Source organism: Dermacentor variabilis, chromosome 1, assembly GCF_050947875.1.
Source record: "Dermacentor variabilis isolate Ectoservices chromosome 1, ASM5094787v1, whole genome shotgun sequence".
Taxonomy (NCBI): Eukaryota; Metazoa; Arthropoda; class Arachnida; order Ixodida; family Ixodidae; genus Dermacentor; species Dermacentor variabilis.
Genome location: NC_134568.1, coordinates 217,063,905 through 217,077,105, shown reverse-complemented (window position 1 = coordinate 217,077,105; position 13,201 = coordinate 217,063,905). Strand labels below are relative to the sequence as shown.

The 13,201-nt window shown below is 46.7% G+C and overlaps 1 protein-coding gene across 2 annotated transcripts in view; it reads left to right on the top strand.

The window, feature by feature from the left end:
• The first annotated feature begins 2,166 nt into the window (after nt 1-2,166).
• Nucleotides 2,167-13,201, top strand: part of LOC142557136 (uncharacterized) — a 75,994-nt gene continuing 64,959 nt past the window's right edge. Inside the window, exon 1 of one of the 2 annotated variants that reach the window (XM_075668784.1) lies at nt 2,167-4,715. In XM_075668784.1, the coding sequence (XP_075524899.1) occupies nt 4,227-4,715 (489 nt within the window). In that variant the 5' untranslated portion in view covers nt 2,167-4,226. The remainder of the gene's footprint in view (nt 4,716-13,201) is intronic. The other variant, XM_075668793.1, reaches the window with a different exon arrangement.

The following is a 13,201-nucleotide window of genomic DNA, read 5'->3' as shown; positions in this document are numbered from 1 at the left end:
AATATGCAGGCGCTAGCATCCATGGTCGACTGAGCAGTGATGAAGCGGGACGCGATGCAAGGATTAAGAAAGAAGGAAGTAAAAAAAATACACGATCATGCATTCTGCGCGCACTTTTTTCTTCGTGGACTTCGGGTTGTGCTCAATTAAAGATTGCCGCCAGTGCCTGTCATTGGCGTGGCCTCCTGTGTTCTAAATATTGTACGCACAACAGCACATGTGAACCAGCCCTGGTTTCACTGTAGCGCTGAGCCAGAACTTACTGATTATTTGGGCTAGAATTCTCGTAGTATCCGAACGCTGCCCGTCCCTCGGGTTTTCCCGAGACCGAACTGAACGGAGACAAACCCGGCGCAGCGCGCGCGAAACCCTTTCATGCCCTTTCCTTCCCTGGCGGAAGCGAAACGGCTCCGATTGGTTGCGCGCGTGGCGTGAGCGCGCGCCTATGCAGCTGTAATCCTTGCTTATGACTCACGCTCCGACGCTGGCGCAGCTGTCAACTCATCAAACCGTCCTTTCCCACAGCTGCTCTGCTCTGGGAGCAACTAGATTTTTTATGTGACCACGACAGCGCCACTTGTGAGTCAAAACAAGCTTCGCTTGAAAAAGAAAACATTAAGTTTACTGGCCTACTGTAAAGGAATCGAAGTATGTTCGTTAAACCCGGAAATCCAAGTTCGAGATGTAGCTTTAGTGCTTAGCTCGCCTCGGGACTAAAGCAGCTCTCCGACTGATTTTGTTAAAAATCAGCTGTCTGTTTTCGTATCTTCAGGGGCGGTATTCTCGGACGGTCACTTTCGGAGATACTTTCACTTTCGCGTGATTTCGCGTGACCAGCGCTGGACGCGTCGGCGTCTATCAGCGACAACGTACCATGGCACTGTGCCAACAATGCTGCCGCTCGTGGACGCCAATGTGTCCGGCGCTAGTCACTAGAAATGACCCGAAAGTGAAAGTATTTCCGAAAGCGACCATCCAAGAATACAGCCCCAGCTTCATCACTGCGTGCCACGAACCACGGTGTCTGATAAAGCTGACTGTATGTTATGCAAACTAAAAAAGGAAAGATTACTTTTGAATGAAGCTATGCGTAACGCAAACAGACAGTTATGAGAAATTGATTCACTAAAACAAATTTTTCCATTACATCAAGAAAAAAAATTCAATGTCTTACTGTCGAGGAGTCCGAATTTATTCGCTAAATCGATAAATTCTCAAAACGGAGTTCTGGTGGCAGCTGCGAGACCTTAGCAGCGCTGGTAGCCCAGGGGCAGTGGTTGGTTCAGTGTGCATTCACGAAATGACCCAGTGCCCCAGGGTAAAAAAAAAATTATCAGGTTGTACCATCAGGTGCTCTCGTTTCTGCGTTTCACTGAACGGCACGTTACGCAACGTCGTCTTATGACGGTTACCAGTCACAAAAATTGGCTACATAAATCATATAGACGCCTACTTTTACACTGTACATACGAGTGGAATTCGTTATACGGTTGAAACCAGACATTGCTAAGTCTACGGACGGTCTAAATTACTTCGTTGAATGAAGAGTTTTGGTACTTCGGGAAAAATGAGTTTTTACTGACCGACCGTGGCGGAGAAATAAGCTAGCTAAATTAGGAAATTAGTTAGACTGGGTATCACTTGCTGCTGCAGCAGTTTAGCTTTGTGCTAAACCATTGCTATCGTTTATGCGGGACTCAGTGGTCACAAGAAAATGGACACCTGAAAGAACAGCGCCATCAGCGCCAAGGGGCTTGCCTTCATCATAGTCACGTTGGCTCCGGGCTGAGGCTTGTGTTGCTCGTTCATTGTTAATTTGTGTCCATTTCCTTGTGACCGCTTTGTCGTGCATGAATCTTAGGAGTGACTAACAGTGGTCGAACAACGAATGTCGGTGCAGCCAACGTTTCGACAAATCTTCGTCAGAGATGCTGACTCCAGCGGCATTCCTTGATCGACCACGGTTGTTCACTTCAAGCCTCCATGTTCCTGTCGACATCTGTCTTGTATGAACCTTACAGTGACGTAGCCAGAAGTGTTTTTCGGTGAGGGGCGCACGCACCTGACCGTGGACGGCGAGGGGCGGGGCAGGGGGTCTGGGCTGGCCCCATATTAACACAGAAATTTTGGGGGAGGGTGCGTGGCCCGGTGGGGGCTACCCCCTGGCTACGAAACTGGAACCTTAGGAGTGTTATAGCCCAAAGCAATAGCGGAAGCTGTTACCAAAGCGGTACCTAAGCTATAAGCAACGTTTTCGCCATAGTTGCTTCGTCCGAGTCAAGTTGCCTTCGGGCTGATACTTCTGTTGTTTGCCTACATTTCATCACTCCTAATATACCCGCAGTCTTGCCTCGGTGGCTATGAACTTTTGGGCTCATTTTATTTTTCAGACCTGACAAACGGGATACACTTTTCGCTTACCTTACCACAGATAACCCGCCACGGCGGCTCAGTGGCTATGGCGTTGTTCTGTTGAGCACGAGGTCATGGGTTCGATTCCCGGTCGCGGCGGCGGCATATCTATGGAGGCGAAATGCAAAGACGCTCGTCTTCTTGGGCTTAGGTGGCCAAAATTAATCCGCAGCCCTCCAACACAGTGTCTGTCATAGCCCCATGGTTGCTTTGGAACGTTAACGCCTATGAATGAATAAATGAACGAATGAATGAGTCAGTAAGTCGCTATCTTGAGAAGTAGTTTCCTAGGCGCTTGTCTAGGAAAGTAACTGGGCCCTGATACCACTACGCGGCTATGCAGCAGAAGCAGTGCGCGTCCTAAACCCATAGAAGGGGCAGCGGGATGTTAGTCGTCATATTTTCCCGGACATTCGCTCTCGGGACTAGAATAACTATGCGGGAGTGATTAATGAAACAGCCGTAAAATGTATGTCGATGCTAATGTGCGTCGATCTTGGCACTTCAGAGGAATATTTAGCTCGGGAGCGCCTATATCTGACTATATGAGAACGGAGAAATCGTTTATCTGGGCGACCACTGCACCGATTTTAATCAGGTTACTTGCACTTAAAATAAAAGGTTAAAATCTAGTGTCTTAAGAAGTAGCTTTTGATATCTGGACCATCAGTGTTTAGAATATTTTTAAATCTCACAAGTTTAAGATATTCAATAATCAAGTTTACAATTCTATAACTCAGCACTGAAAAGCGATATCAGTATTGTAAACTGCACTTAATAATTCATCTTAAAGCGGACAAAATTCATGTATTATACACCACTCCGAAATATGCCAGTAGTTTGTTAGTATGACCTTTGCGAAAACCTCGAAAACATTGTAATAATTTCACGTAAGTTGTAAATTCATACATCAAGTTTGTCCGCTTTAGGTGCTCTAACGGATCTAGTTTTATAGAACTGCGATATCTGTTTTTGGTGTAGTCACAGATTTGTGAACTTCGTGTTTCATTTTATTTTTAACTTGCCACTTTCCGCGAACTTTGGTAAAAAATTCCAGGTCCTAAATCAAAATTATGCTTCCTAGAGTCAGTATAGTTCGGATTTTCTCTCAAATGCAACACACTTTATTCAAATCGGTCCAGCGGTTGTCTCACAGTAGCATTTCTGCGTTTTACCTGTACTTTAATAGGGAAATCGGAGTTGGCCAAGCACTTCAGCGTCTTTCCGTTAGAAAGCACCGGCACATATAACAGGCCGTTAACCTAGCCTGCTTACAGACACGGCTTTGTCACCAAATAATTCCTGCTTGCACGGCAGGATCGGAAAGGCCTTGGAAGCGTGTTCACGTCAAGTGGGACAATGAACACCGCACTGATGTTCCCTCCACGCCGACGACAACCAGCCTCAGACATCCACGGTGCCACCAGTGCCAGAGCGAACTGAACATGAAATATGCGGAATAAAGTGGAAACACAGCGTAGAGCGCCCAACAGAAGATATCAAACCAAGTGCGGTACCGGCGAAGATGCTTTAGGGTCCTTGGCTGTGTCTGGGTCTCTCTCTTTCTTTTTTATAGAAACAATGAAACGCAGACATGCTTGTTATGGTTGCCCACCTGTTTCTCCGATTCCTCTAAATGAAGCTCGGACACACAGGTAATTAATGCACCCGCATGGGGCGCTGCAAAGCTCGCGGATTCCAGCGCTCGCGCCTATAGCTGTCCATAGGGGAGAGCTCGCGCCGAGCCACGTCCGTAGCCTATATTAGGCAGGCAATTCCACCGAGACGCGTTCGTGTTGCTCTACTCTTAAGCCATGCATTCTACGGAGGTTCCGAAGAAGGCGCAGCCCTCTTCTGCCTCAAAGGAGCAGCCGCTGCTCACGCTACGATTTCCCAAGAAATTGTGGAAGATCGTCAACGAATGTAAGTCGGGCGCCATTGGCTGGTCCACGGACGGCACCGCCATAGTGATCGACTACTCAAAGTTCCAGTCGGACTATCTTGACAATCGCCTCGACATCTTCAAGACTAACAACATCACCAGTTTCATAAGGCAGCTCAATTTGTACGGATTCCGGAAGGTCAGCCCTCACTACAGAGTCTCTGCGAGCAGCACTGAAGGCCCGGACGTGCACGTCTTTCGCAACGGCTCCTTTGTTCGAGATCGACCAGACCTGCTGCAGGAGGTGACGCGCAAGACTGGAGCCTTGCGGTCCAGTGCACTCCACAAGCACAGCGGCTGTTCGCACAAGGCGCACTTTCAGCACGTCCACGAGAGCGGTCACATAGAGATGCACTGCCAGGTGAGTGCTGCCGTGTTGGCTTCGTCTCCTCATCGGCAGCTCGCGTCGGGAGCGTGGACATGTTACACGTGTATCGCATGTGATACACGTGTATCACATGTGACATGTCCACGCCGCTGCTGTGTCGCAAGCAATCGCGATGCGCCGCCAACTAAGCTTTGCGAGAGGGAGATACTTTTTTTTTTTTACATTTTTCTTCGCGCGAGTAAGTGGTATTGGAAACTTAATGCGAAGTGCCCGTCGTGAGCACGTTGGAGGCACCGGCCAATACTCGTTCATCATGGACGTAAGTAAAGCTCGGCGCTATAACTTGGGGCTCAGATTGCTGGACCAATGCTGCACTTTTGAGGTGGAAAATAGTGAGGCGAAAAAAACAAAGCCATTCCACTCTGTGAAGATGGTTGACCAGCGAAGCTGTTTAGCATACGACACGGTGATGACACATAATTTTGAACAAAGGTACGAACTCATTTTCTTGATGGGTGGTCATCGTGACGAAAGGTATGCACTCATTTGTCTTGCACGGTGGTCATTATTTCACTCGCAACTGCAATCGCGCTCTTTGATAATGTCAAATCGATGCACGTGTGCCACTGGGTGGTCGGTTGGGCCGGATCGGTGTGGCATCGCAAGGGATGTGTCTGCAACACGGGACGCGTAAACCGCTCCCTTTTCGGTACCGAGACATCCACATCGAAATCGCCGACAACACGGGTAGCCATGTACCTTACTGGACTACGAGTCATTGCATTTGTTGCTTGCTTACGGGGGTATAAGCCACTGCCCACGAGGGTATGAGCCATTGCTCACGAGGGTATGAGCCATTGATGATGAGTTTTCTGTATGTTGTATGCGTGATTAGAGATAATTTAAACACTGTTCGCCTCTGCCTTACGGGGCTATGAGCCATTGTATTTTTTGCTTGCTTACGGGAGTATGAATGCCTACGGGGATATGAGCCATTTATGGTGATAGTTTTTCTTCACAGAAAACAAAAATGCACGGAATCCTAGCCATATACAGCTTCGCTGTAAAAAAAAAAAAAGGAAAGAGTGCAAAGGAAGAAAGGCTATATATGATAGTTTGTGTTCGCTACCTCTATGCTTGTCCTCCAGCCTATAGTTTCCTACGAAACTTTGATCCAGACCTCTATTCCTTGTGATTATTTAGGGTTAAGAAGAACGGACAGTCGTGCGAGTTAGTACGAGTTCATTCTGGAAGAAGAAAAATAAAGGGGGAGGGCGTCACAGGTGATCGTGTATTATCGCGTTTTCTTCTTTCGCGCCTTTTACAGCGAAGCTGTTAGCCTTTAGTTGGTCAGGATTTTCGTGGCGTGCTCACCCAAAAACCGGCAGCTGGAAAAGGGGTTTGTGTGAGTTTCCGCGTAACAGAAGTATGTTTTCTCGAATATTCGAATTACAATCCGATGCTATCGTGTCAGCAGGTTGTGTGTAAGTCTTACTTTACGAATTTTCTGACATATTTTGAGAAATTTGCTTAGTGGATATGTTTTCTCGAATATGCGAATTACAATCCGATGCTATCATGTCAGCAGGTTCTGTGTGAGTCGTACTTTACGAATTCTCCGACACATTTTAATTTGAGAAAATGCTTGGATGATATAGCTACTAAGCAAATTTCTCAAATTAAAATGTCAGAAAATTCGTAAAGTACAACTTACACACAACCTGCCGGCATGATAGCATCGGATTGTTATTCGAATGTACAAAACATAACTATGTTACCCGGAAACGGAAAGACAAACCCCTTTTCCAGCTGACGTTTTTTTAGTAAGCACGCCACGAAAAATCTCGACCAACTAGATGCTAACAGCTTAGCTATATGGTGTTGGGCTGCTAAACACGAGGTCGCGGGATCGAATCCCCGCCACGGTAAAGTACAACTTAAAATTCGTAAAGTACAACTTACGCACAACCTGCCGGCATGATAGCATCGGATTGTTATTCGAATGTACAAAACATAACTATGTTACCCGGAAACGGAAAGACAAACCCCTTTTCCAGCTGCCGTTTTTTTAGTAAGCACGCCACGAAAAATCTCGACCAACTAGAGGCTAACAGCTTAGCTATATGGTGTTGGGCTGCTAAACACGAGGTCGCGGGATCGAATCCCCGCCACGGTGGCCGTATTTGGATGGTGGTGAAATGCGAAAACACCCATGATGCTTAAATTTGGATGCACGTTAACGAGAACCCCAGGGGGTCCAAATTATTCCGAAGTCCCCCATTACTGCGTGCCTCATAATCATATCGTGGTTTTGGCGCGTAAAACCCCGTAATTTAATTAACTTCGATTAGTTTCGATAACGCATTTGCGCTATGCGGAGGGCCTACTAGTATGAGGCTGTATTCTGTACCAGGGCCGCTAAATAAAAGTTTTTTTTTCTTTAATCCAGCGGCTGTGTCACAGCATACATCCTCATTCTAGTAGGCCCTCCGCATAGCGCAAATGCGTTACTAAACTAATCGAAGTTAATTACATTAGGGGGCTTTACGTGCCAAAACCATGATATGATTTTTTTTTTAATCTAGCGGCCGTGGCTGTGCTAACGGTACCGCCACCTAGCAGCCGCGGCCACTCGGACAGACTTTAAACGGCAGCTGGAAATGGGCTTTGGCTTTCCGTTTCGGGGTAACATATATATGTTTTGTATATTCGAATATGTCAGAAGCTATCATGCCTGCAGCTTGTGTGTAAGTCGTACTTTACGGATTTTCTGACGCAATTTACTTCTAAACAATAATTTAATTCAATAAGGCACTTGGGCTTGGCGGACGGCTTGGAAGAATAAGCAAGTGTGCTGCACTTCTGCATGCGCGCGTGACGCATGTCGCTTGTGGTAGTGGTTTTGTAACGTCGTCTAACGTCTGCACCAGCTTCGCTTTACTGTGTTGCTTAGTGTGTTTCGCCAGTTGGTCATCTTAGGCACTATACGTGTTCCTGGTTGTTCGTTTACTGCTTCGTTGTATTGTTAATTTGTTTTATTGTTTTTGACTCTGGTTTTGTTGCGTTTATCTGACATTGGTATTGCTGACATATTCATCATTTGGTTTATGTGAGATGCCTTGGAAGATAGGAGCATGCGGCCTTTGGAATTATTTTTTCCTTGACGGTTGGTTGTGATAATGCCGATTGTGCGTTGGTCATGTGACAGAGTGCCCTTTATATATTAGAGCCCCGTTCTGTCGAATAAACAGTTGGTAGTACAACCTCTCTCCTATCTTGTATGTTACCTGTGTGGGTCATTCTTTTTTTTTTTTTTTTTGCTGGATTTTTTTAACGCTATACTCCACTTGCACAGCGTGGAATGGGGGCAGATCTTTTTCGATGATTTATTTCGGGTTTCGCTTCGCAAATTAATAATTCCACGAACTCCGTTTCTTTTTTCATTTCTTCATTATTTTTTTAACTTTTTTTCGGCCTTGTGGCGGACGTTGGTGCACATATGGTGCGACATTGTAGAGCAAATGCCGTGGGACGCGAGGGAGCGTGTGTTTCACTGCCGGTAAGGGCACCATGAAGAGGCTGCGGATTTGGCCTTCGCATAAAATGCTTTCGATACGATCACCGTGGGCGAGATCTTCGACTTCGTGCCTCTCGCTATCGAGGAGGGTGACGTGGGTGAGACGCTGCGATGTTTCCTGTTTGCGTCTCGCTGTTGGTAGGGAACGCTCTGCGGTTCGCGATCGTGTTTCATTATGGAAAACGATACCGCGGACTCGAAAGCCCTCACAAGTCTCGTTGTCGCGGAAAGTGCTGTATACGCTATACGCATGACGCGGCAGGCGCACTGCGCCTTCGCGTCTCGCTGTCAAGAACGGTGACGTGGAGGTTGCGGGCTTCGCCATCGTTGGGAACATCGTCGAGGAGATGTGCCCTGTGCGAGACGCTGCGGGCGTTCGACGATTTTGCGGCTCGCTCGGGGTCGCCAGGTTTGGCGACTTCTCGTCAAATTGGCTACTTTTAGAGACTCCTGGCAATCTAAAAGCATGGTTTGGCTACTTTCTGGCTACTTTTGACGGTGGAAATTTGTATGTAACTAATGTCTAAATCTCACTCCGATGAGTCCGTCGAAGCAACAGCTGGAAACGCCAGATCTTGAAGGCCATGCTTTTGTGTCTTGCGAGCTCCGAAAGCAAATCCAGGAGCTGAAAACATATAATAGCCGCCATATGGCCAGTGGGCCTCTTCTACTTGTGCTCCCGGGCTGTTCAGGATTGCTCGAGATGCTTCATTCGCAAAGCTGATTGGCTGAGATCAACACCTCGGGCCGTCTGGAAGTGTCGTGGACGGATAATTGAACAGGCCCATTGCAGTTTCTCCATAGGCGGCGTACAATAGCTCTCTCTGAGTGACAGGAATTAACCAATCTTAAAGGCTATGCTTTTGCGCCCTTTGTTAGACGGAAGCAATAGGTGGCTTGTCCTAATATTAACCCCAGCAACGGTTACCTTTATAGCGAATCTCGAAGACCATGCTTCTTTGCGCCAGAAGGGTCTGCAACAAGGGGAAACGCGTCACGGCAGCCATGACATTACAGGTACCAGTGTCTATGTGCGTTTCTTAAAGGAAGTGACGACTGACTAGGATGTGTTGTGAGAGGTTGATGTAAAGAAATGACCATGATTTATAGTGATAAAATTCAGCACGTCGTTTGCGATTTAAGTAGGAATTATCATTTTTAACTGGCAAAGAAAGTCTCGAAAACCAGTAAGTAGCGAGACCTGGCGGTGAAATCTTGGTATTTCGGATGAATTCTATGAGATTACTGTACGTAAGTCAACTGCTATTAAGTACAGCATAATTATTGCTTAAAATTGCCGCTGGTATATTATTAGATATTCGCGCATTATTCTATGCATCGGAAATAAAAACGCATGTGTGGCTGCGGCCGTTGGCTATGGCAAAACGCTGAACTTCGTATATATCACGTGTAAATGTGTCGTTTTGTTTTTGATCCGATTGGTTTCGTTTTGACTGGTTAAGTAACAAAGCAATTGTGCAGAAAACTACAAAAACACGTAGTTATCATCGCAGAAATAATTTAACGATTCTGAAAACATGAATCGCAGGAACATCGATGTCATAAACAAAATCATACTTCAGTTGTTACAGCTACGGTCACACTTGTCTGCCTCCCAATAATGCCGGCGTACAATCGCTATCGAGCTCACCTATCGCCGTTTTTAGCATGCTACCAGTGAATGACTACACCTTCACTGCAGATCAAAAAAATTATGATAAAAAAATGTTCCACCGCGTTTTTCGCGTTAGCACTTCATGATTAGACACCCTGACCGCTAAGTTTTCCATTGCACTAAAAAAAGTAGGTTCCACGAAAATTGGTTGTCAGTCCTTTTGAAGGCGCTTGCGACTGCATAGCACGGATAGTAAAGCGTGTGACGTCATACAGTTCGCACAGGAACGTTTTAACAGAAGTCACAGTGGTGCAAGGATGTTTTTTGTTTTATGTTGGGGATTGATTTTAAGAGTACTAGAGGTACAAACGTGTGCGAACGGAGCTTTTTTTTTTTTCTTTGTTGACGGGTTACGGAGCTCAGGCATGGGTAAGCTTATGCACGGGTGCTATTCTCGGTGCTCGTTCAGATTTGTTTTCCTGATCGCGTCAACGTCAACAGATGTATGAAGCTATGGAGTGCGTATGCTGTGTTCTGTTGTATATCGTGCTAGAAACGTAACACGTGTTATTGCTGTAGTACTGAGAGTGCGCGGCTTTGTCAGTCCATGCTTTTGTTATGCGCTGAAAATATATTTTACGAGTACAAGCTGTTCACTACCAGTGCAAATGATTTTTTGTAAGTAGGCTTCTTCCGCTTCGCCGTTTCGGCAGGATAAATTGGTGCACGAGTTTTTTGGCTCATATTGACTTAATTGGAACTGCGCTAATGGGGAAAGTGCTCATTGATGGCAACCATTCCTATGTGTAACTTTCGTCCTTGCATACCCTTTGTTCACAAATCAAACACAGGTTCCACTCTGATGTTTGCGCTTGAGAGCCAACGGCACCAGTTTGTCATAAAAGCGTAGGACCGGTTTCACTGCATAACGAGATGCCAGCGTCATGACGAAACAACGAGAATAGCTGAGATACTCCGCGTCGATCGCGCACGTTTCTACATGACGCTCGCGTTATTCAGGCGAATATGTCACCCGCCGTGCGTTCGGTCGTCACGGTACTAAGATGATTAAATTATGAAGTTGCACAAGCTGGACACACGGCGGTCGATTGGGTACACGCAAGTACACACGTACGCACTTCGAGCACCTCAAACGCATCCGAGTTGTTGAACCGGCAGCTACATAATGCTGGGGACAAACGCAAGCACATCGCCTTTGGCGTGTACCGGCGGAACCTTAATCGCAGCCCTTTCACGCCGGGCAAGTGTCTTTAGAAATCCACATAAAGAATTTGATCAATGCAGTAGAAATAACTCGCGAAGCGGGTTGGTCTGTGCAAGCCGCGACAGTGTTTTTGCCTACGAGTACAATGCATGGCTGTGGACGACATAACGCTCAAACAACGCTCTGGCATGTATATAAACATCGTGTACATTACGTATACATTATTGGCGAGATAAAGGATTCTGACTTTTGTGCTAATACTCGACACTAAAAGAACTTTGTTCACCAAATTAGCCTCAAAAGCCTTCTTCTAACTGGAAGCAGGCAGCCAACACGAAGCCGCAAAACACGCGCGCAGTTACGCGCCGAAAATGCGCAAAAAATATCTCCTTCAGCCAGTTTCATAGCGTTCCATCACCGCTACTAGCATAGCACAGCATAATCAAGCCTTAAATACGGCAAAAATTCATGCGCAAGCACCCAACAACAATTTTTAATGTCTCACCTCGTGTAACTAACTCTTTGGGCGGCTTCCGAGCGAACGACCAAACTGCGAGGGGTGAGCTAGAGAGAAGGAGCGAGCTGCGAGAAGGCCGGGAGAAGGAGAAGCCGGGCGAGGAGGAATGTCGCTACCTTTTAGTTTTATTTCGGGACCTTAATGGAACTAACCGCGCACTTTGAGGTGTGATCACGTGTTGAGCTACCAGGTTTGGTTTCAATCACGTTGCGGTAAGTCCCTTGATAATTTGAAAGTACCGCCACTCTGCCGCCGCCAGCGCAACCTCCTCGCCTCCTCGTCGCCTCTTGCGCGTAACCCCCCCCCCCCCCATCCTCCTCTGCGGGAAGCCGTCTTGCGCCCGTTTTTCTGCACGAAGATTGGTCTCCCTGCTGTTGCCCTTGGAAACGTGCGGATCTTGCGTTTTGCTTCTGTTTTTCTATTTCGTTTGCACCATCTTTCTCCTCAGTTCGGCTGGCTCGGCGCTTTAGCTCGTCGTAGCGAACGTCGTGCGCTCTGTTTCCTCCTCTCTGTGCTAGCGCAATGCCATGCTGTCGCGCATATAACTGCAGCAAGAAGCCTGAAGATGGTTATGTACTATTTATGATGCCACAAGGAAAGCGTGACGGCTTGCGCAGGAAGCAATGGCTGCATAACATTGGTCGAAAGAACTTAGTTCCGACAAAGAGCAGTGTTGTTTGCGAGGTGAGGCGTCTTTGTTATTGCTTGTATTCAAAGCATCTCCTAATGCTGCATTTTTTTTTCATTCTTCCGACCTGCTCACCAGCGCTTTTGCTGCGACAATTTGTACGTTGCATAAATATACTATATAATAACTATAATATAATATAATAAAAATCTATGGGCACTTTTCTGAGCTAAACTGCGATAGGCGAAAGCCTATCTTTGACTGCCTCTGTTGCTGTTGTGTGAACTGTTCTGCGAATGTACGCCTCCGTGGCCGCGAGCATTGGATGCAATCACAGCCATATGTCTGCAAGGTTTGTCGCTGATGTGCGCGCACCCCCACGCGCCCACTCGCACAGCGCTACTGGCATGGCGCCTCCTCTCCTTGCTCCCCTCGCCGGTGATCACCGCTTTCCTGCGTCCACCACGGACTGCGCCCGGACACTCATGAGCCACTAAAGGCTTACGCCTTAATATTATATATAGCTACATAAATAGTATGCTTAATATTCTGCTAGGACTCCATCACCTCGCACGTCGCCAACTGTTGTTATTCAGTCGGAAATGAAGCACTAGAGGTTGTTTTCCACTGCGAACAATTATGCGCGATGATACAGCCTCTCGATCGCACTTTTCGTTATCGTTAGGATCGTTGCCCGTTTTTCTGAAAATCGAAATAGCGGCTTGTAGAGGAGCTATTATTTTCAACTTACGTCGATGTGTGCGTCAGTCTTACAATGAATGAAGGCCCTGAAAAAATTAGTAGCAAGTATACCCGTGGTATTTCAAGTTATGAGCGGTAGCTAGTCCACATTGTGTTTTATTTTTTAAGTTTTAAGGTGAAAGCCTCCAGATCTGTTTCAAGGTCGCGTTATGAACAGAAAATATCACGTGACCCAGGAAGGCCAGAAGCCACCCA